Genomic DNA, 24,486 nt, shown 5'->3' with positions numbered 1-24,486 from the left:
GCTTAACATAGTTTCATAGGCTAGTCAGCATTGGTTGGGATAAAAAGGTATGGGGACACTTCACATTTTGTAGAGAAACACCTCTTACTCCCTGGTTCTCTGGTGGCGTTCTTTTCCATAGAGCAAACTCCCTGGCTCTCCACTCATTCTCATTGCCTCCTCCGGGCCCTCCAACTCTGCATTTCCCACCTCACGCCGCCACCGCTTCTGGCAGTCTCAGCTATCCTGCTTGGGCAAGGTATGTATGGGGATAAGAGGAATTCTGTCATGGTTAGGAATATAAACAGAATGCAGCAGGGGGTCAAAGTGAATGAACTTAAATGTGGAGCTTCCCCAGCTCTGTTTTCGTTTTGAATTCAGATAGTGCTTATCCAGGGTGATGGAATCTAGGGTAGGTTATGCAGATGTGAGAGAAGACTTGAAACTTACCTCTGCTGGCATGGCTGCCACTTCCTCCTTCCTTTAGGTCATCCCTGTAGCTACCCATCTGCTGAACAATGGAAGTGGGGTAGGAGTTCTTCAGTGTCTTGAACATATGATTGGGGCAGTGAGAAGCAAAGTGCTGGAGGTGAGACTGCCCCTACTTGAGTTCACTGGGGGATACCCAGCCTTCTGGGCTTTTTCTACACCCATCTTTAGCCTCCTATCTAACTGTCTTCTTTCTCTTTCTACAAAGATTCACAGCCATTTCCCCCACAAACCCATTATCTTGATTGGCTGGAATACAGGAGCTCTTGTGGCCTGTCATGTAAGTAACACCCACCTTACTTGGAGGTTATCCTGGGATAGGATATTGCTGCTGCTGCTAATAGCGTCTGTGGGGTCCTCTTTTATGTTTCAAGCATAGTGTTAGATGCTGGACTTACATAATTAGATTTTATACTGTAAAATACAAACTTTATTTTTAAAATTCATTGCAGAAAAATTTAAATATGACTGCAATCCGGTAGAGAGTGGAGCAGGCGCCATTGCTCCCTCTCGGCCCCTCCCCCACGTACAGCATAGCGACCAGTGTTACCCCGCCCCAGTGAACACCTAAGGCTCCGCCCCTTTAAGTAACAGACGCGCCAAGACAAAAAAAAAAAAAAATGGCCTAAATGACAGAACACTTCAAAGCTCCAGAAAAAATACAACTAAGTGAGGAAGAGATAGCCAACCTATCGGATGCACAGTTCAAAACACTGCATTTTTAAGTGTTTTAAACACTGCATTATTAAGACGCTCACAGAATTGGTTGAATTTGTTCGAAAACTAGATGAAAAAATGAAGGCTATGCCAAAAGAAACAAAGGAAAATGTACGGGGAACCAATAGTGATGCGAAGGAAACTGGGACTCAAATCAACGGTGTGGACCAGAAGGAAGAAAGAAACATCCAACCAGAAAAGAATGAAGAAACAAGAATTCGGAAAAATGAGGAGAGGCTTAGGAACCTCCAGAACATCTTTAAACGTCCCAACATCCGAATTATAGGGGTGCCGGAAGGAGAAGAGGAAGGACAAAAAATTGAAAACTTATTTGAACAAATAATGAAGGAGAACTTCCCCAGTCTGGCAAAGGAAATAGACTTCCAGGAAGTCCAGGAAGCTCAGAGAGTCCCAAAGAAGCTGGACCCAAGGAGGAACACACCAAGGTACATCATAATTACATTCCCCAAGATGAAACAGAAGGAGAGAATCTTAGAAGCAGCAAGAGCAAAGGAAACAGTTACCTACAAAGGCCTTCCCATAAGACTGTCAGCTGATTTCTCCAAAGAGACCTTACAGACAAGAAGGGACTGGCAAGAAGTATTCCAAGTCATGAAAGGCAAGGGCCTACATCCAAGATTACTCTATCCAGCAAAGCTATCATTTAGAATGAAAGGGCAGATAAAGTGCTTCTCAGATAAGGTCAAGTTAAAGGAGTTCATCATCACCAAGCCATTATTATATGAAATATTAAAGGGAGTTAGAAAAAGAAGATCAAAAATAGGAACAGTAAAAATGACAGCAAACTCACAGTTATTAACAACTACACCTAAAACCAAAACAAAGGAAAACTAAGCAAACAACTAGAACAGAAACAGAACCACAGAAATGGAGATCACATGGAGGGTTATCAATAGGGGATTGGGAGGGGGAGAGGGGGGTAAAGGTACAGAGAATAAATAGCATAAATGATAGGTGGAAAATAGACAGGGGGAGGGTAAGAATAGTGTAAGAAATGTAGAAGCCAAAGAACTTATAAGTATGACCCATGGACATGAACTATAGGGGGGGAATGTGGGAGGGAGGGGGTGGGGAGGATGGAGTTGAGTGAAGGGGCAGAATTGGGACAACTGTAATAGCATAATCAATAAATATATCAAAAAAAAAAGAAAAATTTAAATAGAAACTTAAAGGGTCCTCATTCAGCTTTACCAGTGATCAGTTCACAGCTAGGATTTCTTCATGTTATCCCTGCCCATTTTCTCTCTCTGCTGATATTTTGAAGAAAATATCAAATATCATATCATTTCATTCATGTATATTTCAGCATCTATGAAAAAAAATTCCTTTCTTTCCCTCCAAACATAAGTACTATTCTCCCACCTAAAGCAAAACAAAACAATTCTTGTAGGCAAAATTTTTTAAAAGTTCTTTTTAAAGATTTTATTTAGAGAGAGGGGAAGGGAGGGGGAGGGGGAGGGGGAGAAAAAAGAGAAACATCAAGGTGTGGTTGCCTCACGAGTGCCCTCTAGTGGGGAACCTGGCCGGCAACCCAGGCATGTTTCCTGACTAGGAACTGAACCTGTGACCCTTTGGTTCGCAGACCAGCACTCAGTCCACTGAGCCACACCAGCCAGCACAGCAAAAATTTTAATAACTCTGGAATTTGCTGTTGTGTTCATATTCTACCCCTTTCTAAGACATCAAGGAAGCTTTTTATTATTTTACATACCATTTGTGTGAATATTAGTTTGCATGAGTGTCCCTGACCTGTCCAGAGCCCCCATTCTCAAGTGGATCAAGTAAGTAAAGTCTGTGCTGCCTCCTGTGGTCTAGTCAAACACGACATCTCGGGCCATGAGAGGAGAAGGTTATCTCCTCATTGCCCTGGTGCCAGGACAGTGAATTCTCTAAGAAATTTGGGGTGTCTGGGAGCTACCCAGTAAGTTCAAGATGGGGAGATTTTCTTCACTTATGGCAGAAGAAGAGCATTTGTGTTCTCCTGATATTTGCTGTAAGTGGGGTGGGAGCGAGCAGGAGACCTCTAGTCTAGGGAATTGACAGGATGGAAATATTAAATCTCCCATCCTGTGGTTCAGCTTCGCTAGGGTCCTCTGAGGGCCCTAGTTTTCCAGGTGGTGGCTGCTTGTAGAATGGCACACCTTTGTTCTACACTCTTACTGCTGCCACCGTGGCTAGTATTCCTGGGGGGTAGATGGGGCTGGCTGGTAGATCTGGGCCAACTCTGGGTTCTGGGTAGGAAGGCAGTTGACCTTGAGACAAACCATTCCATTTTTTCTAGGTGTCGGTGATGGAGTATGTCACTGCAGTTGTCTGCCTTGGGTTCCCTCTGTTTACTGTGGATGGTCCCAGAGGGGTAAGTATGGGGTGCCACTGATTGCTGGGCAGGTGAGAGAAGGGAGTTCGTGCCTCACCCAAGTTGGTGTGCAGTGACTGTGGGGGCCCAGCCAACCTCCTGAGTGGACTGGCCAGGGCAGTGCTCAGTGAATATGAACTAGCTGATTGTAAACCCTCTACCTGTTTTAGGATGTGGATGATCCCCTCTTGGATATGAAGACTCCAGTCCTCTTTGTTATTGGTCAGAATTCCCTGCAATGTCACCCCGAAACCATGGAGGACTTTCGGGAGAAGATTCGGGCTGAAAACAGTTTGGTGGTGGTTGGGGGAGCTGATGATAATCTCAGGTGGGCAGTCCCATTCGTGAGAGGTGGGGAGGCAGGTAGCTATAGGCTGATCTGGTTCAGACTAAATCTGAAAAGGGGCATTAAAAACATGTTTTTTACTTTTAACTAATTCAGATTTATAGAATTTTGCAAAAATAGTACAAAAAATTCCCATATTCCCTTCATTTGGATTTCCCAAATATTAACATCTTAAATAATCAACATATAATTATCAAAGTCAGGAAGTTAACATTGATATGATCCTATTATCTCATCTACAGACTCAGATTTCATCAGTGTCTCTGGTTCAGGATCCAGTCCAGGATCACATGTTGCTATTGGTGCCATGCCTTCTCTATCTTACTTAATTTGATACTGCTCAGTCCATCATTGTCCTTTCATCACCTTGACATTTTTGAAGACTTTTGGCCAGTTATGTTGTTGACTGTCCCTCAATTTAGGTTGTTGACATTTTTTTATGATTAGGTTGAAGATACATATTTTGGCAGTAACGAATGCCCAGAGGCAAGGTGCTGTCAGTGCACCCCCTCAGAGGATACATGATGTTGACTTGTCTTATCACTGGTGATGTTGACCTTGATCACAGGTTAGGGTAGCATCTGCCAGGTTTCTCTACCATAAAGTTACTATTTTCCCTTTGTAATTGGTAGTTACCTTGTGGGGAGAAGACACTTTGAGACCCTGTAAATACAGTCTTTGTCATCATGGTTTCACTGGGGTAGGCATTTCTTTAGATTTTGTTCCTTACTGAGGATGAATATGAATACATGTTATTCATGTTAAACACCTTGTATATATTTTGGAGTATAAACAGCCAGAGTTTGAGAGGGTTTTGTAAACGCACCATTAGTTATTGAGACAGCCTCTCCTCTGTTATAAGACTGGTTACCTGTAGAGCCTTTAGTTACATTTCTGTGAAATATACTGAAAAAGAGGTTGTGTTATTTATGGGGCCTCCTTTTTTAAATATGTTCATTTTTATAGATTCAGCAGTGGGTGCTTGCTGACATCTGCCTTATTGTTTTCTTATCCAGAGACATTTGAGAGAATTCCTTCTAGTGTTGGTTATTCGACAACTTCTTGGGGTTTGGGCCTCTGTTGGGGGACTTGTGAGATCTTCAGCCTGTGAAGCCATAGGTATAGGACTTTGGGAATGTGCAGTTCCAGCACTTCCCATATGTTCTTTTGTGTGATCATCCACCTCTACAAGTGAGGCATTATGGTTCCTTATTTTGCAGATGTGGAAACTGAGGTTCAGAGAGGTTGCAGTACCTGCCTGAGGGCTAACATAGTCTTCTTTCCCGGGCCTACCAAGTAACCTACAGAAGAGAAATTCATTCTTATCTCCATTTGATGCCATGAAATATTTAGAAGGTTTCCTCCTTCTTATCTTTTAGAATAAGTAAAGCAAAGAAGAAATCAGAAGGGTTGACTCAGAGCATGGTGGACAGGTGCATTCAGGTACACAGTTTTGTGTGTTTGCTCAGCTAGGCTTTCTTTCTGCAGCCTTTTAGGCTTAGGCTTATCAGCAGTAGCCTCTTTGTCTCTAAAGGGTGAGGGGTTATCCCCTGGGGCCTCTGGTTGGTAACCTTTTATCATAAGCAAAGAAAAAGAGAAAAGAAAGGGAGAAAAGGGGGAAAGGAGAGTAATGAGCTAAGATGTAGGAAAAGATTTGGGGTGAATGGGTTCACTGGGGGAATGGTGGCACATAACCACCCCAGGGTGCCACCTCACAGAGGTTCCTACTGGTCTCTGATGCCAGGTTTTATGCACATTGGGAGGGCCTGGCACCTCTGACGCCAGAGCCAAGGTACTTACTTAGTCTTAGTTGGAACTGTTGGCAAGATTCCTATTCTCCAGCCAAGGACTCAGGCATTGGCCCATCTTTACACCAGGATGAGATTGTGGACTTTCTAACTGGCGTGCTCACTCGTGCTGAGGGGCATGTGGGCGCTGAGCCTCGGGACCAGGATGCTGAGAAGAAGAAGAAGCCTCGGGATGTGGCCCGCAGAGACCTGGCCTTTGAGGTCCCCGAGAGGGGCAGTCGACCCGCCTCGCCAGCTGCCAGGCTGCCTGCCTCCCCTTCAGGCTCTGAGGTAATATGGGCAGGGAAGGGGCACTTTTGCTGGGGAATGAGGACCACATTGGCTTCTTGGGGACTCCCGTATGCTGGGCCAGTGCTGTAGGCCTTTGAGTTCCCTCAGGGAGAATTCCTGACCAGGGAATTCTAGGGGACATGCTGATTGGTGGCCAAACCCAGACAACACTGGCTCAGCTCCTGTGTTCCTCACCCTGCTCAGGATCTCTCCAGTGTGTCCAGCAGCCCTACATCCAGTCCTAAGACCAAAGTGACCACTGTGGCCTCTGCCCAGAAGTCCAGTCAGACCGGGAGCTCTCAGCTGCTGAAGAGACATGTGCAGCGGACAGAAGCTGTGCTAACCCACAAACAAGCTCAAGGTACAGGTGCCTGGCTCAGTGGCCTCTCTTGGAATTCGTCCTCTGCAGTTGACATCATGTGGCAGTTGGAAAGTACTGGCATTTGTAGCTTTTTTCAGGGGCATGTGAGAGGCACCTTTCCCACATTTCTGTCCAGCAAAATTAGGTTGAAATGAATACCGAGGGCTGTTTTTAGGATAGAACATCACACGAGGTCTGCGTGTATGGGGCTGTAACATCCCACTTGTTACAGCTTTGTCTTGGTGTTGTGGGCATTAAGGTTCTCTGAGCTGACTGTATGTATACTGGCCTCAAATATTTTTCTAACTCACAGTTGGGGAAGCTACAGCTTCTGTTTCAGGCCTTCCCAGACACTCCTGCAGTCAGGGAGCTCTCCAGGTCACGTTGGCGGGGTGACTGGCTTATTCACCCGATTCTAGGGCAACTTAACTGGCATCATGCCTCTTCTTTGTTTTGCTCTTAAGAGTTAAAATTTCCACCCTGGGACTTTTGGCAAGGTTTATTGTGGTCTCTGCAGATAGGTTTTAGATTAGGCTGGGAAATACATTGGTATGATTGAAATTAAAGTTTGGAGGTCAGTGATTGCTATGTTAGAAGCTCCAGCAAAGGGAGAATTTGGCGGGTGGGGAGAGAAGGAGAAACATTGACTACCTCTCCCCCAACTTTGATTCAGTTGGGCAGTGCCGAGACGAGGTCTCTTGGGCACTGATGTTTGATGATGTGTCCAGGAGCATGTATCCTGAGGTTCAGGGAAGAGGCAGCAGCCAGAGCTGGCTGTCGAGTAGAAAAGGGTGGAGGTGATGGGGCTGTTTACTTCCTCTGGGTTTCCTTTAGTGGAGCCAATGGGCAAAAGTGGAAAGATGAAGGCAAAAAAGAGGCCAGGCCCTCAAGGTCCATGTGGATGCCTTGTGACCTGGGCTTTCTTAAGTGGTGACCAGAGCCAAGTTCTGGGTGGGTGGTGTCCCCTTAGGCTTTTGATGAAGAGAGAGCCAGCTGTGTGCAATGGCTCTAGAGGAGATAATTACTCGAGAATCTAAGGAGTCCTGGAAGGCTGATTGGTGAGTTGGTTCAAAAAGGGACCCAGAGAATCATGGGGGAGCAGCAGCCAGAGCCTCTGGCTTTGCTGAGCTCACAGGCAAAGGGGACAATGATAGCTAACATTTATGGAGCCCTTACTGAGTGCGAGGGTCTCTTCCTGACGCTTGACTTGCTGTCGCTAAGTGAATCTTGGTAGTGGCTCCATGAGGCAGGTGCATCTATATTTTCAATTCATAGGTTATTCCATGGAGCTGCTGAAAACAAAGTCAGTTCAGTAATTCCAGAAATAGCCCCTGTTTACCATTTTCTAGAACATTTTCATATCTTTTTCTTACTCCTTTTGTCTCCTTTCTCTGGCTGGCTATGATTCTATAATTCTTTCTGATTCATTCCAGCACAGTTTGCTGCTTTTCTGAAACAGAATATGCTGGTGAGGAAAGCTCTTCCTCCCGGCACCTCCTCCTGTCTCTTTGGTGAGTATTGCTCTCTGCTGCTTCCCCACGCGGGTCTCTCATTTGTCCTTGTTTGGTTTCCTCCTGTTCTTTTGTCTCTGCCTTTTTCTATCTTCTGATTCTTTTTGTTTTTGCTGACTCCTATTGCTTACTCTATTGTCTTTGCTTTTTCTCTGTTCTTTCTATTTGCCTCTCATGGTGTTTTTCTCTTTTTGTCTCTTGTGTGTGTGCTTCTTGGCTTTGCTTCTCTGTGTGTGCCTGTGGCCATTGCCTCTGCGCCCGTTTCCTTGGTGTTTTTCTCCTTGCCTCTGGTTTCCTCCCTCCATCCTGGCCACTGCAGCCACTTACCAGCATAAAACTGTAACTCCTTTCCCTTTTATTACCTCTTTCTAATTCTTATTTTAGTCGATGCCTTTATCCCCTAAACAATTCTTCCAACTAATTATCCCCTCAGTGTGGTCTAGAGCAGCTCCCTGTGGCCCATGCCAGCTGCCCCCTACTCTCATGGGACTGCTGCCTTTCCACCCACCCCACCCCTGATGGCCTATGCTAACTAGAAGGACTGGGGCCTGGGAGCTTCTGGGTTTAAGGAGAAGGGAATCTATGAGGAAGCCTGAGTGATAACAAGGCTTGGCCTTGTGCAGGATGAGTCTGTTTAATTCAGCAGAGGGTAAAGCCTATGTGTAAACAGGCAGCTTTTCTTTGCACTTAGTACAAGGGACCTAGGGACTAGGTTGTGACATGTACCACTGTTGCCCTGTTACTTTGGGGCAGGAGCTGTAAAGGTACCTTGGCTGAGGCATCCTTTGCCTAGGAGCTCTTAAAGCTAGCCTGAAGTCCTGGTGGCAGTCCTTCTCATTGCCCCCGTGTGGCAAGCAGACCCTCAACCCTGGGATCCTAGGGCAAGGGAGACGCAGAGCCCTATGAAAACCTCCCATGTAGGGAAGACTGCACAGCCTGCTCCTCCATTGCTTTTTCCTAGAGTGTTTCCTCCCTCCAGCTGTGTCGTGTGGGGGAGGGCTTAAACAGGAAAGTGATCACATCGTTTGAGTCTGGGGAGCACTGTTGAGATCCACTACAGTGAGGCCTGTTTTGGTTGGCCTTTGCTAGACTGGGTTTGGGTGTCTTGGATTTTTTGTTTCCACAATTCAGAACCCCCTTCCTGACTCCAGCACAGAATGAGGAATGGGTTTGGCACCATTCTTGGAGAGGGGAGAGGTGGAGTTCCACCTCAGGTGGGGCTGGACGAGGTGCACTTATGCAGTGACCATTGTCTTCGAAGTGTGCTCCATGAGTGGCTGGTACTCCTGTGTGTCCCCATGCACAGCTGTACTTGTACTGGTCCCGAGTCTCACTGTCTGTTGGGACAGTGGAGGACCTTACCCCAACTCTATCTCTTAGTTCCCATTTCATCAGAACAAACAGAGGAAGCAGAGAAAGAAGACGTTAGGGTCCAGCTGAAGCGGCACCATCCCTCCAGTCCTCTGTCTGGCAGTAAGACCTCCAAGCGACCCAAGATCAAGGTGTCCCTTATCTCCCAAGGGGACCCAACCGGAGGGTCTTGTACTCCTTCACAAGGAGGAACCCCAGAAGGTGAGTTTCCCTTGACCTGTTTTAATAGACACTGACTGAGCTCTCCCAGGGCACACAGCATTGCCCTCTTGAGGCTGCTTGCTGGGGGCTCCACCTTTCCTTTAGTGCAAGAGGCACCTGGAACAGAGGCCTCGAGGTGGCCCATGGGGAAGGTGGGCAGTGACCTGATCTGAATCAGGATCAGGGAGGCAGGATGGAGATCGAGGAAGCTCTGGGGTCATTCAGTGCATCATATATTTGGGGTTTTATTGTTTGTTTCAATTAAAGATAAAATATTCCAGAAAGTTTAGAAAGTGGAAGGAAAACAATAATTCTAGCTCTCCTTAGTCTCATGTAGTTACTCTTCATTTTTCATCTTCTGATCTTTGTCCATACTGCTTTGCATACCAAACAGGACTAACTGGCAGCCTTGGGGTTTTGTTTTGCAGCCATGGGAGGGAAGCCCATCACGATGACACTGGGGCAGGCGTCAGCAGGGGCAAAGGAGCTCACAGGGCTTCTCACCACAACCAAGTGAGTCCATTTCTTGGTCTGTCTGTCTGTTTTCCCTTCTCTCTCTTCATCTTTTTTTCCTGGTTCATTTTAATGCTTTTGGGAAGATGATAGATTCTGGATTCTGTCAGTTTGGGGAATGTGACTTCTTTTTGGGTGGGACCTTTATTTTTCTTCTGGGCCAACTCAGAGTTCAGTTCACTTTTACTTAAAGTTTGCAAAGCATCCCATAGCTCTTGCTTCAAGGCTTGAAGTCTTTACTTTTAGGCATAACTTCTAAAAGGACTAGAGGCTGGATTCAGAAGGTGGGATGAAGAAACCAAAGGTTCTAGCCTTAAATCCATTGCTGAAACCTTGCTGGGCCCTGCTCTGGACCTTCCCTCTGTTGCCAGGGTCTGCTGCCCTCCAACCTTCAGATAATGGAGCTCCTGTCTTTGTGTCCAGGTCCAGTGCTTCTGAAGGGGGTGTGTCAGCCAGCCCAGCCTCCGCCGTGGTCTCCAGCACCAACGCACCCAGTCCCTTGCACACACTCCAGAGCCGCTTAGTGGCCACCTCCCCTAGCAGCTCCCTCCCAGGTATCGGGGGGCCCCTCAGCAGATTCTGGGACACTGCTGTGGGGCGGTCCTGGGAAAGCAGCCTGGAGCTGAATTTGGAAGACACTCTTTGGGGTCTTGGGCTTGTCAGGGAAGCTCCACAAGAAGCTGGAGTTAGCTTCAAGGAGCATGAAGTTCTTGGCCTTAGTATGTCTAGTGAGTAAACAACCCAGTCTGCGGGCAGTGTATCATGTAATGTAAGGAGGAGAAATCACTGATGGGAGATGTAGGTATTGTGTTTCATTTCTGTGTTTATAAACATATCTGGTTGAATAAAACTGGAAATGGTGCTATACTGGACATTAGTAAATGAGACATTTCTGCCTATGCATGTCTCCTCACCTTCTCCACCCACACCTGACACTTGAAAGGCTAGTTGCCTGAGCCCAGCAGAGCCCTTCTTCTTCAAGAGGACCTTTCTCTTTGCTTTGAGGACACTGGGCTATGTGCAAAATGAGGTGTACATCAGGTACTTGGGATTCTCTTGGCTTAAAAAGTCCTTCCTCTTCCCTGGAAAGAAGTGAGGGAATTTAAGAGTTCTGAAAAGTGGGATTGAAGCTCTTTTTGGTTTTCCTAAAACTGTCCAAACTGTAGGGTGGGTGGTTTGCAGCAGTTTGGGATGTGCAGAGAGACTCAAGGCCGTGGATCTGCATAGACCCGACCGTATGTGGGTGATCAGCAGCTGTGCTGGGGAGAAGTCCTGGCTGGCCTCCACTAGGAGCGCTGGGAATGTCCGAGGGAAAGAGCATAGGCATTTGCCTGATTGTTGAGGTTTGATGGGCATGACTGCTCTTGGATAAGTGGTTGAGTTTGTGCTGATGTCTGTCATATCACCTCCTAGGGGCCACTTCAGCCAGCAGCCTCCTCCAAGGCCTCAGCTTCAGCTTGCAGGATATCAGCAGCAAGACCTCTGGTCTCCCGGCAAATCCCTCCCCAGGACCATCCCCACAGGTGCATATCTGCCCTCCTCTGGGCCAGGCAGGGTGTGGGGAAGAGACCTCCTCAGCTCGGTTGGTTTTGGTAGGGAGTCTGGAGTCTGGGTCAAGCTCAGCCAGCCTCTGACTTCCCAGCAGGGAGCTACCAAAGGTTAAGGCTCCATTATTTACTGCTCTGTGACACTGGACAAGTTTCTTGACCTCTCTCTATCTTTATTTCCTTGTCTATAAAATGAGAATAATAGTCCCTCCCTCATGGAGTTGTTTTGATGACACAGTAAGATAATATATGGAAAGTGCCTAGGAGAGTACTCACATGTGGTGGGCACTCAGTACATGGCAGCCTTTAATAACATGCCGTGGGCCCTCCACAATTGAACATGGCTCTTGGGCAACACCTTCTGATCACTTGGGCTTGTGTGTCCCACAGGCCACCAGTGTGAAGTTGCCTACCCCCATACAGAGCCTGGGTGCCATCACCACAGGCACCAGCACCATTGTCCGTACCATTCCTGTGGCCACCACTCTCTCCTCCTTGGGTGCCACTCCTGGTGGGAAGCCCACAGCCATCCACCAGCTGCTGACCAATGGGGGCCTCGCCAAGCTGGCAAGCAGCCTCCCTGGCCTGGCTCAGATCTCTAACCAAGCATCAGGTGAGTTTTTCTTGAGAGCCATGGGGACTCCCAGATAAAGGATCTTCCCCAGAACTTTCCCTTCTCACATGGGCAAGGCATGCTGTTGGACCCAACCATGGTCTTGGCATTGACCTTCAGTAATTCAGCTTGTGGGGGTCCATCCCCTAGAGAGGTTGAAAGAACATGGGCTATTTCCTTTTGGCCTTTCAGAATGACTGGTAGGGTGTAGATGATCTAGCTGGGGAGGAGGCCAGGGAGGGGGGGGTCGGAGGGAGATGTGTTAGGTAGGGAAGAAACTCCCAAGAAAGGAAAGTGGAGATGTGACAAAAAAACGATCTCTTGTGCTTGCTCTCTCTCAGGCTTGAAGGTCCCCACCACCATTACTCTGACCCTACGTGGGCAACCAAGCCGAATCACCACACTGAGCCCCATGGGCCCAGGAGCAGCTCCGTCCGAGGAGTCCACCTCCCAGGTGCTGCCCTCGAACTCACAGGTGAGTCTGCCAGGGACACAGAGGACACAGGCTCCAGCATTGGGAGGTTTTGGTGCACTGGGTTTGTAGGCATAACAGATTCAAATCCAGACTTGGGGTTTGTAGTTTTGGAACTGTTAGCAAGTCATGGACCTCTTTGAGCTTCCTTTCTGTCACATGCCCTGGGCTGTTGTGAGGATTAGCTACGTAAAGTGTTCCTGTGTGTCACAGTGACTGGTGTTTGATGTGTTTGTTTACTTTCCCTCTCCATCCCTTTTCTCCCCGCTTTCCAGTGTCACCATGCAGAGGTCCTGGCAGAGGCTCTCCAGCATTGAGCCCTTCCACATCTTGGCACTCACTGCCATCTTTTGGGGGCACAACTAGGTTTTTGATAGCTCTTCCTCAGGAGTCACCTTCAGTTCCTCTCAGCTGATCTGATTCCCTTTATGATCTTTTGAAGTGAAATGTTTCTAATCTTAAATGGTGATCTGAGAGCCACGCAAAGATCAGAGATTACGGAAAACAGTTGTTGTGTCCAGTATGGAGTGTGCTTTCCTTCAGTACCCACTGTTTCAGCCAAGGCCTTCCATTCAGGAAAGGTGCTGTGCTGGCCACTGTGGCGCAAGGCCAGCCCTGGTGCTGGCGTTGCCACCGCCAACTCTACCTGGGAATGTGGGGCTGGACATGATTGGCAGGAGACAGTTCCTGACTGGGCCAGAAGTTCCTCTGCACAGAGGTTGTTTCCTGGCACTCACGGGGGTCGTAGCCACTCCCCTTGCCATTTTGAGGAGAGGTGGAGGTGTTCTCATTTTTTTATTCTGTTGATTATTTTTTTCAATTACAAAAGTGATTGTGCTTATTTTCAATAATATAGATATTACAGAAATAATGTAATCTAGTACAAATTTCCCATGAGACCACTCCCAGAGATGATAAGCACTGATAGTGGCTTGACAATGCATCCTTCTAGATTTTTCTTATTTTTTGACAAAAATGGGATCACAAAATACGGAGTTTTGTAACTAGCCTTTGTTTAGAAAATATGTTGTGGCATGTTTCTCTGTTGGTCACAGAGAGACCTACCTATGTCTTGTTGGTGACTACCGGACAAGGCACAGTGTAAGAAAGCGGGTTTTCCCCACCTCCTGATGGGTAGTGAGTTAGGTTAGGTGTTGTTTTCTGATACCACAAATAATGGTACAGTGCACATCCTTGTCATGGTTTTTGTGTACCTCTGGGAGATTCCTACAGGCTGGAGACCAGTAGGTAGAGGGTATATGCATCTGCCACCTGGAAGCTGCTGACTAATTGTCCTTCAAAATGTTTTGCTGATTTGCTGTTCAAGCCACAGTGACGAGAATATCTGTTTGTCTACACCATTGCCAATTGTGCAAATCAGTATTTTTAATTTTATTGATTTGATGGGTGAAAATGAAATTGTTTCAATGTGCATTTTCCTGATTATTTATGATGTTGTATGCCTTTTATGAATTGCCTGTTATGTTCTGCACCTGTTTATTTTATACCAGCTTTATATAGTCAAGTCACATATACTTTATTCCAGTCAGTTGTTTTTTTTTCTTTCCATTGAAGTATTAAGTGTATGTCTTTTAACTTTTGTTTCTGTATCTTTTTCATACAGACATTAAAATTTTTTATACAGTGAAATCATCGAATCTTTTTCTGTATGCCCTTCCTACTTCAAGAGTATAATCATTTTGCTTTTTTTTTATATTTTATTTTTAAAATTGTGGTAAAATATACATACGTACAATTTACCGTTTTTACCCTTTTAGGCTTACAATTCAGTGGAATAAAGCATACTCATGTTGTTACGCAGCCATCACCACCACCCATCTGTAGAATTTTCCCTTCATCCCGTATTGAAACTGTGCTTTCTTAAAGTGCTTTTGTTTGTTTGTTTGTTTATTTGCCTTTAGCTTTTCAGGCTACTTGGAATTGATTTTTATGTGCTAAGTGAAAGGAGGATCTACCTGTCAAGTCCATTCATCCTTCCTTCATTTGCCATCGCTGCTCTCATACTCTAGATTACTGTGCACATAGTCAAGTGTTTCAGAGGAAAAGCACTCTTCTGATTTGCTTTTATTTCACTTAGGATTTTGGCTTCTGTGTTAATGAGTGAGATTGGCCTGTGGTTTTCATTCAGTCACCCCTACTTGTGTGTGTGTGTATGTGTGCTTTCCTTGTCCAATTGTATAAAGGGGGTAATTCTATCCTTATAGAATGAGATGGGAAGTATTTTGTGTTTTCCTCATATTCTGAAATATTTATGTAGCACAGAAATGACCAGTTCCTTGACAGTTTGATGGAAATGACCTGCAAGCCGTAGGGGCCTGTGTTCGGGCTGTTGTAACCTCGCTGATGCACATTGATGCCCGACTAGAACCAGGTCCCCACCACGTGGCACCCTGCTCTCTGTTCAGTGGACCTTTGAGCCTGCTGACGCCTGGGCAAGCTGGTTAATGCTGAGAAGAGACTAGAGGACATCGAGAATCCTTCTTCCTAGCTCAATGGAAGCATAAAATAAAGATAACATCTGACTTCTACCTGAGGGAATTAACTTGAGAGCTTCGTTTTTATCCCAGTAAAATAGGTGTGTAATTACTAGGAGGATTCTAGTGGTGATTCTTTTCTTACAGACAGAGGAGGTATTATTAGATTAAGACTTGCTAATTTGAAACCTTTTAACAGTTTACCTTATGGTGTTCAGACTGCCAGACAGCGTGATGCCATGGAAAGCACTGGGCTATGGTCAGGCCCTCTGTCTTCAGCCAGCTGTGTCATTTCAGGCAAATCACCCAGCCTCTCTGGGCTTTGGTTTTCTCACCTAGTTGTGTGAGTTGGCAATTTTTGTGGTGGTGGGATTAGTAGGGGCTGTCTCAGAACCTCCGCAGGCTTTGGGAGATGAATTTTTAAAGGTTGAGAAACAAACCTCCTGTTTATGACATTTATAAGACATTTGGAAATTTGAACACTGACTGGATAATTGTTGATATTAAGGAATTATTAACCTTTTTATATGTGACCATGGTATTTAAAAGTTTTAAAAGATAATCCCTTCCTATTTTTGGGTTACATATTGCAATATTTTGGACAGAATGAATTTAAAAATAAAAACAGTTGTGAATACCGACTAGACATCTCTTGAGGTCTGTGCAAGTAATTAATTAACCTGTTTTCTTTCTGGCATTGATGGATATTTGCTGTGTGTTTCCTTTCTGGAGCTGAACTATTATGTCCTCTTTACAGCAGAGAAGCTGAGGAGGAAGTGGGGGCAGAGACTGGTTTGCCTGTGTCAGGGTCCTGAGAACGGATCCTTGTCTTTGGTCACCTATAGCAGCCCCTGGGGAGTAGGCTCTTTGTCAGGTGTAATCCTAACCAGGACAGAGTAAGCACCTATGCACAGTGCACAGCCTGCCTTTGGGCGGGGCAAGCACATGGGAGGAGCCCCTTTTGAGTTTTGATTGTCAGACCCTCTTCATTCCTCCTCTCCTGGGCCCTCCATCCTCCCCTCTTTACTGCATTCTCACAGACCTCAGGAGTTTTCCAAAGGTGAAATCTAGAGACGTGGGGGAACCTTGATGAAAAAACGCCAGCTCTCTCAACTTCGCTTCCTTCTTCCTGAGCTGCAGGGCTCAACAATTCAGGGCACCCTCCATAACCCCTAAAAAATGGATAGACCTAAAGAATGACAATGTCGCACAAGTATGGAAAACCTCCCTTCAACAATGTGAGCCTTAACATTCACCTGGTTCCTTCTCCTGCATTTTCTCCCTTTCCTCATGTATAATAGGAGCTCACCTTTGTAGTTAAACAGATGCTGTCATCTTACAGATGAGGAAAAGGAAGCTCAGAAGCCACTGGCCCTAGAAAATGGTAGAGGTGGGTCTCTGAGTGCAGCATCCATGTTGCACTTGGCTGCTGGAACACACATCCTTGCACACCCAGCTTTTTCCCTATTGAGAATTACTTTAGTATAAATCTCAGGAGTGGGAGGAGGGGCCAGAGGATCTGGATGTGTTAACCTGGCAAAGTTCTGACCCTTGTTCGCTACCTCTCCTGCCATAGCGCCTGCCTCCAGCTCCCTGAAGATACCATGCGATGGTCTTCCTTTACCAGATTGGCGATGGCTGCTGCAGTGAGCCCAGGGTACATATGCTGTCCTGCTGAGCTGTCCACTTGTCTGAAGACATCTTTAAGACACTCATTTTTGTCTCCCCGCCAAATGTCTTCGGGGTTGGGCCTCTGGTCTTGTGAAACCGTTAGGCTAAGTGATATGGTACCAGCAAGGGGAGCATCATCCTCCAGCATCTACAGGTCTGGTTCCCAGAATTCCCAGGCTCCTCAGAAGATTTGGCTGTTAATGGGTTACTAGCACTAGCTGTGACTTCCCCAGGTAGCAGTGTTGGACCACTCATTGCATTTCATAAAGGAGCTCCTTTTGGAAGTGTGTGGTGCCCCTGTGCCAAGTTTGGAGGAAACATCCACATGATCCAGGGCTGCTGGGGTTCAGACTGAGAGCCCTTTTCTGAGGACCAAGATCATCCTGGCCTACCAGTCGTCTGGTCAGTATTGAAAGGGCTTGTTTGGGACATTGCTGCTGCCTTCATCAAGTAGCATGAGAGAGTGCTCCACATGCAGCTTCCTCTTAGGAACCACATCAGAGTAGCCTGCTGAGACTGAGAATTCCTACTTTCAAATCCATGAGAGAGAAAAGAGAACTAATTGGGCTGTCATCTCTCAGTCCCTTTGGCCACTGTACATGTGAAGAGCAGCAGTTGCTAGGAGATGAGTGCTGGACTCCCCCGCTTTTTTTTCCGTCATGGTTGGCAGAAAGCCTGCTGATCCAGGAAGGTTGAAGAAGAGCAATGGAACAACAAATGAAGTAGCTTCAAGGGTGTATCAGTAAGTCCTGCAGTGAAAATGGTTTGGGTTTGAGGCTTTGCAGCTAGAACCTAAGGAACTGCTCTTCCACTGGAGATGAGAAGAATTTGCAAGGTCAGGGGGGTGCAACCCTCACCACTAAAATCTCCCCCTCCAGTTCTTGGAGGTGAAACAGGGAAAACCAGCTAAGTTAACATCTGGCCATTCCAGGAAACTTAAGCATCAAGATGACGAAGGTCATGCTTCATTGTTTCTGCTTCTATCCTATGCGACTTGTCTGCTTGCTTACAAGTGGGAAAATCATTGGCACCGACACTACTGCACATGGCTCTTGGCGCCATCCTGAGTCTGGGAGGTGGAGGTTCCTGAAGAAGTAATCACTGACACTGGAGCTTGGAGTCCCTCTTTCCCTCCTCACAATACTTGTGTGCAAAGGTAGTTTTAGATTTGGAGTAGAACCCGTCATCCACAGCAGCCTCCCTTCCCTTCCATACTCTAGAATGTTTCCAACTGTGGTGATAAGTCAGGCAACCCAGTGGACCCAGTTCAGTATCTCTAGGCCAGGAGGGTCCATAGCATGCCATGGCTGGAACTGTGGTCCAGGGTCCTGACCCATGTTCAGTGTATATCCAAACCAGGCCACCTGCATTCAGGAGCCTCACCTTCTGGTCTTGAGTGGCAGCTAGGAGGGATGCCCAGTGTGCAGGAGTCTCAGACAAGACAGATCTGGGGATGTGTATGGTAAGAGTGGAGAGGGCATCTTACACATACCTTTCCCCTCCCTGACTGCTTCAGAGCTGGTTTCAGTGGTGATGATTCACACAGAATTATGCTGTATTCTTTTTTTTTCAGATTTATATTTTATTATTTTATTTAATCTTTATTGTACTTTTTTTCTATTACCATTTAGTCCCCTTATACTCCCCACTTCCCTACAGTGTGTTCTTGCATTAGCTGGTGGGTAAACTGCTTCCTGAAATTCAGGAGGCAGTAAGTTTGAAGAAGATAGGAAATCTGAAAGAGGCATCAGTGGGTCAGGGGATCAATAACTTTACAGGCAGAATAATAACAACAGGACCCGAGGAAGGGAGGACTGTGAGACTGTGAAGCTTTTAGGAATCATTTGGGACAGGCAGAGGGCCCTAAACAGCCATTCCTAACTCAGGAGTGCAGCCTAGACAGCGTTGGCAGGACTGCTCCTGAAAGATGCTGGCTCGGTGTGTGCTGGAGCCAGAGGAACAACTAACGCATCTTCCTGCTTTCGTGTAAATCCTAGTGTACTTCCCATGGATGACTTCCTGAAGCTTGAGTTGTACACCCTGAAGAATGCCACACTGGAGAAGGAGAGTCGTGAGAACATGGATGCCTCACCTCAGAGGGACAGACTAAAGGTGGAAGTCGTTGAAGTCCATAGAATCATGTTGCCCGGTTTCACATGTCTCCTCCAACCACACTGTTTGGAATGTAGAAGGAAGCTTTCCTCTGTCTATCCCATAGCATACCTGGAGTCTGTAACCTTAGAACGGGATACTGCTGGCCAAAATGTTGAAGGATAAACAAAGCTTTAGTTAAATTATTGGACAACAGATACATGTTGATGCCTTCTGGGAGATGTCCTCATGCTTTGAGAAGATGGAGGAAGACCTGTCCGTTCTTGGCCCCATCACAAGAATAGTCCTGGGCTGGATGGGTTACAGACTGAGCTGCTGTGACGGTTGTGTTTTTACGTTAACAAAAACAATTGAGAAATAAAAGCAAATTTGCATCACGCCAACTTATTTTCAGCTGACTTCTCGTGTTTATTCTGGTAACCACCCAGTGAAGTGGCTCAAAAATAAAAGCTGAGATACTGTGATAATTCCTGTGTTCATCTTTGATGCTGGTGCCATGAAGTAGGTACTATAATTCCCTTTTCACAGGTGAAGGGACTGAGGTAGAGGGTTATCACACCATAGAAAGTGGCAGAAACAGGATTAGAACCCAGGCAGCCTGATGCCAGCGTCTGTTGTTTTACTCTGCACTTGCTGAGGTTCTGAGGTGGGAGACCAGAAGTGGAGATTAACCCAGGAGGTGAGAAAATGGTGGGTTGGCCTTCATGTGACCCTTTTCAGTTTGTGTCCCACTGGGCTACCGTGATTCCTGCTGCCATGGTGGGACTCACCTGAGTCAGTAAGTGGGGGGGTCCTGAGAAATTGAAATCCCATTACATATCCTGTATCTCCACCCCCTCTGATAAATAAAGAGGTGAGTGAATGAATTCCAAGCTCTAGATTATTTGTGAACTATTCAAGAGGATCTTCCCTCCTATCCTTAAATTCCAGGCCCCTGTCCTTCATACTGGAACCTTCTGTGGGTAGAAGCCATAGCTGTGATAGACTGCTTGAGTGTCCTGTACAAGCGGGCTCATTTAGCACCATCTGTAGTGCAGACTTGACCTGCTCTTTCTCTCCCTTCCAACTCTACTCCCACTGGCTTGGGGGGAGTCAGATGAATGAGAGATGAGAATTAGATGGTTCAGATGATAGCTGCCTTTAAACTTCAGGAGTATCCAGGGCCTTGGGAAATTATAATGCAGAAAAATCTTTGGTACCTTATTAGCTCTCTTTTTGAGGATTTGGGTGAATGGTTTCTACAATGGAAGCAGAAACCACCCAAATTCCTGTATTTTGCCATGTATAATGGGGACTTTACCCATATTTTTGAGGGAAAAATAAGGATGTGCATTATATATAGGTAGCACCTGAAATACCTTGTATCTGTCCTTACGTTTTGTGATTATTTGTTACGTGAAATTTTTTGTACCATAATATGTTCAGAAATAAATGCTAAAATTCCTTTGTAATACAAAAAAAGTAACTAATTATAAATAATTGATTAAAAAATTAAAAGATATTTTTCCTGAAAGTTTGGGGCCAAGATGTGGGTGCACAGTATTCACAGGAACACGTTATACACGACAAAATACGGTAGTTTGTAAAGGGAATCCTCTTCCAATAGGTGCTCTCACGGGTGGGACCTGACGGTTTCTGCTACTTGCCTCATGACCTCAACTGACTAGGAACCAGCTTTGGTCCTGTTACAGGACTTTCCAGCTTCAGCACCCTCTGCGGATGGCGGATCTCTGTCTTCCAGTTCAGATTTTGCACCCAGTGACCCTGATTGCCTCAGCCCGCTTACAGTTGATTTTTCTTGCTGATTCTTTTCCGTCAACTTCTTAGAGAGGTGTAGAAATTTCTGACAGTAATTGTGGGGTTGTCTGTGTTTCCTTTTAGTTTTGTCAACTTTTGTGTCACATATTTTGCAGTTCTGTCATCTGGTGCATAGACATTTAGAATCCCTGTGTCTTTTTGGTGGATTGCCATTATGTAATGTCTCTTTACCTGCTAATTTTCTTGGCCGCGAAATTTACTTAGTCTGACATTCTGATGTCAATCTCTGTCATTTAATTGGTGTGTTTAGACTGTCTCCACTCAATGCAATTACAGAGGGTGGAGCAAAGATAGGTTTACAGTTGTGAGTCCACAAAACACTTTGTTCTTGCATTATTATTTAATTACTGTATTACTTTTCCATACGAACAACTGAACAACCTACTTTTGCCCCACCCTGCAGATACATTAGGGTTAAGTCAGCCATTGTAGGTTTTCTTTTCTGTTTGTGTTTGTGCTTCTTTTTCCTGCCTTCAGTGGGTTGCTTGGTTTTTTTTAGGATGCCATTTTGATTAATCTGGAGTATTTTTAAGTGTGCCTTTGTATGGATAGCTTTGACTGGTTGCTGTAGATGTTGCATTATGAATACACAAAACACCATAGTCTGCTGGTACCAGTGTGTACTAGTGTGAAGTGTAGAAGCCAAACCTCTCTTTATATGCCTTTACCTTCCTCCGTTTCTGATATAGTTGTCTATGTGTTCAGGAACACATTAGTATTTATCAGTTTGGTTTCAAATGCTAATTTGAAAGCTCAAGAGAAGGAAACTCTATTGTGTTTACCCATGGTTTTATTCTCTTTTTAATATGTTTTATTGATTATGCTATTGCAGTTGTCCCATTTTTCCCCCTTTATTCCCCTCTGCCCTGTACCCACCCTCATCCCCACACCACTTAGTTCATGACCATAGGTTGTACATAGAAGTTCTTTGGCTTCCCCATTTCCCATACTATTCTTAACCATCCCCTGTCTATTTTGTACCTACCATTTATGCTTCTTATTCCCTATACTTTTTCCCCCATTCTCCCCCCTCTCCCACTCCCTCCCCGCTGACAACCCTCCATGTGATTTCCATTTCTGTGATTCTATTCCTATTCTAGTTGTTTGCTTAGTTTGTTTTTGTTTTTGGTTTTTTTAGGTTCTGTTGATACTTGTGACTTTGTTGTCATTTTACTGTTCATAGTTGGGTTTTTTTTTAAGGTTTTATTTATTTATTTTTAGAGAGAGGGGAAGGGAAAGAGAGAGAGAGAAGCATCAGTGTGTAGTTGCCTCTCATGTGCCCCCTCCTGGGAACCTGGCTGGGAACCCAGGCATGTGCCCTGACAGGAAATCGAACCATTGACCTTTTGGTTCTCAGGCTGACGCTCAGTCCACTGAGCCACACCAGCCAGGGCAACGGTTCATAGTTTTGATGTTCTTCTTTTTCTTAAATAGGTCCCTTTAACATTTCATTTAATAACGGCTTAGGGATGATGAACTCCTTTAATTTGACCTTCTCTGGGAAGCACTTTATCAGCCCTTCTATTCTAAACAATAGCTTTGCTGGATAGCGCAGTCTTGGATGTAGCCCCTTCCCTTTCATGACTTGGAATACTTCTTTCCAGCCCCTTCTTGCCTGTAAGGTCTCTTTTGAGAAATCAGCTCATAGTCTAATGGGAACTCCTTTGTAGGTAACTCTCTCCTTTTCTCTTGCTGCTTTAAGATTCTCTCCTTATCTTTAATATTGGGTAATTTAGTTATGATGTGCGTTGGTGTGTTCCTCCTTGATCCAGCTTCTTTGGGACTCTCTGAACTTCCTGGATTTCCTGGAAGTCTTATTTCCTTTGCCAGATTGGGGAAGTTTTCGTTCATTATTTGTTCAATAAGTTTCCAGTGTCTTGCTCTTCCTCTTCTCCTGGCACCCCTATGATTCTGATGTTGGAAAGTTTAAAGTTGTCCCAGAGGTTCCTGAGCCTCTCTTCATTTTTTTAAACTTTCATGTCTTCATTCTGTTCTAGTCAAATGTTTATTTACCTTCCTTTTGTTCCAAATTGTTGATTTGAGTTCTGGTTTCCTTCCCTTCACTGTTGGTTCTCTGTATATTTCTTTATTTCTCATTTCATAACCTTCACGTTTTTCTCTATTTTGTGACCATACTCAACCATTTCTGTGAGCATCCTGATTACCAGTGTTTTGAACTCTGCATCTGCTAGATTGGCTGTCTCTTTGTCACTTAGTTGTTTTTCTGAAGTTTTGATCTGTTCTTTCACTTGGGCCATATTGTTTGCCTCAGCACACCTATTATGTTGTAAGGGGTGGAGCCTTAGGTATTCACCAGAGCAGGGCAACCCACATCACTGGGTTGTGGCGCTGTATGTGGGGGAAGCCCACTTGCCACTTGTGGGACTTTTGTCTGGCTTTCAGTCATTTCCCCCGCTACCCACAAGCAAATTGGGCCCTTCTGGTGCTGATTCCTGGGTGGGTTGATCTGTGTACGTTCTAGGACCCTCTGGCTCTCTCCAAGAAACTCTCCTGTGAGGTTGGGAGTTTCTCCCACCGCTACAACCCCCACAGGTTTTTACAACCAGAGATTTTTGAGGCTTTCTTTCCCCATGCTGGAAACACGGGTTGCATGGTTTGTCTCACTCCCCAGTTGTCCATCCCGGTTTATCCACATGCAAATGGGGAACTGCCAGCCACCACCTTGCCAAGTATCCTCTCTGCCCTGGCTGTCCCGTCTCCACCCCTCCTACTGGTTGGGATGAATGTTTCTTATTTAACTCCTTGGTAGTCAGACTTCCATACACTTCGATTTTCTGGCAGCTCTGGTTGTTTTTAAATTTGTGGTTGTCCTTTTGGTTGTTCAAGGAGGCAAAGTGTATCTGCCTACGCCTCCATCTTGGCCAGCAGTCTGTTCTTTATATCTTGTAACACCTTCATTTGTCTCAAGTGTGTTTGTAATTGCTCATTGAAACATTCTTAGGACAACTGCTTTAAAATCCTCATTAGACGATTCTAATATCTCTGACAGTGTTGACGATCTGTTGATTGTTTTTTGTCATCCAAGCTCAGATTTTGATGGGGGGGGGGTTTAAATCCTCACCTGAGGATATGTTTATTGATTTTTTATGTTTTAGAGAGAGAGGAAGTGGGTTGGAGAGGAACATTGATGTGAAAGAGAAACATTGATCAGTTGCCTCCTGTACATGCCGTGACTGGGGATCATACCCACAACCCCTTGGTGCATGGGACAACTCTCCAACCAACCAAGTCACCCAACCAGGGCAGATTATGCTGTTCTTGGCGTGTTCTTTGAGTAGTTTTGATTGAAACCTGGACATCTTGGATGTCTCCTATGAAACTATAGATCTTATTTAAGTCTTCTGCCTTAGTAGGAGTTACTTGCCCTTGTTACTCCTGAGCAGTGTGAATGTTCTGACTTTCTACTAGATCTTTGCTGCCAACACCCCCTCTGGGGTTGGGGGTGCCTTGTTACCTCCAGGTAGGGGTGGGTGTCCAGGCTAATCATATGGTCTCCAATGGTACAGTGGGAATAGGGTTTGGAGGCCTCATTCCCATTCATTGGGATGAAAGTTTTGGTTCCCCACTGTCCTTCTTTGACACCAACCCCCAAATAACTAGACATTTAAAGAAACAATCACGTCATAAAAAGGCAAACACTGAACAACATATACCTTCTGAAGCAGAATCATTGGAAGAGATGGACCAAGAAGTCCATACATATCCATATATGGTGAATATATGGAAGGAGTTAATGTTAGAAATTAGATAAAACAACAATAAGAAAACTAAAAAAGAACCAGATAGAAATATTA

General features: G+C 45.5%; 1 protein-coding gene across 9 annotated transcripts in view; it reads left to right on the top strand.

Annotated features, from left to right (window-relative positions):
• KANSL3 (KAT8 regulatory NSL complex subunit 3) overlaps positions 1–19,285 on the top strand; it is a 41,369-nt gene extending 22,084 nt beyond the window's left edge. For 2 of the 9 annotated variants that reach the window (XM_071221511.1, XM_071221514.1), the window contains 16 exons: positions 122–238; positions 467–568; positions 677–748; positions 3,488–3,562; positions 3,733–3,890; positions 5,288–5,351; positions 5,786–5,986; positions 6,191–6,347; positions 7,781–7,858; positions 9,239–9,430; positions 9,859–9,943; positions 10,367–10,497; positions 11,357–11,466; positions 11,881–12,103; positions 12,445–12,578; positions 16,647–19,285. In XM_071221511.1, the coding sequence (XP_071077612.1) occupies positions 122–238; positions 467–568; positions 677–748; positions 3,488–3,562; positions 3,733–3,890; positions 5,288–5,351; positions 5,786–5,986; positions 6,191–6,347; positions 7,781–7,858; positions 9,239–9,430; positions 9,859–9,943; positions 10,367–10,497; positions 11,357–11,466; positions 11,881–12,103; positions 12,445–12,578; positions 16,647–16,667 (1,920 nt within the window). In that variant the 3' untranslated portion in view covers positions 16,668–19,285. The other 7 variants (XM_045204734.3, XM_045204735.3, XM_045204730.3 and 4 more) reach the window with 5 other exon arrangements.
• Positions 19,286–24,486: the final 5,201 nt, after the last annotated feature.

This window comes from Desmodus rotundus, chromosome 5 (assembly GCF_022682495.2).
Source record: "Desmodus rotundus isolate HL8 chromosome 5, HLdesRot8A.1, whole genome shotgun sequence".
Taxonomy (NCBI): Eukaryota; Metazoa; Chordata; class Mammalia; order Chiroptera; family Phyllostomidae; genus Desmodus; species Desmodus rotundus.
This window is presented reverse-complemented; position numbering and strand designations above follow the sequence as displayed.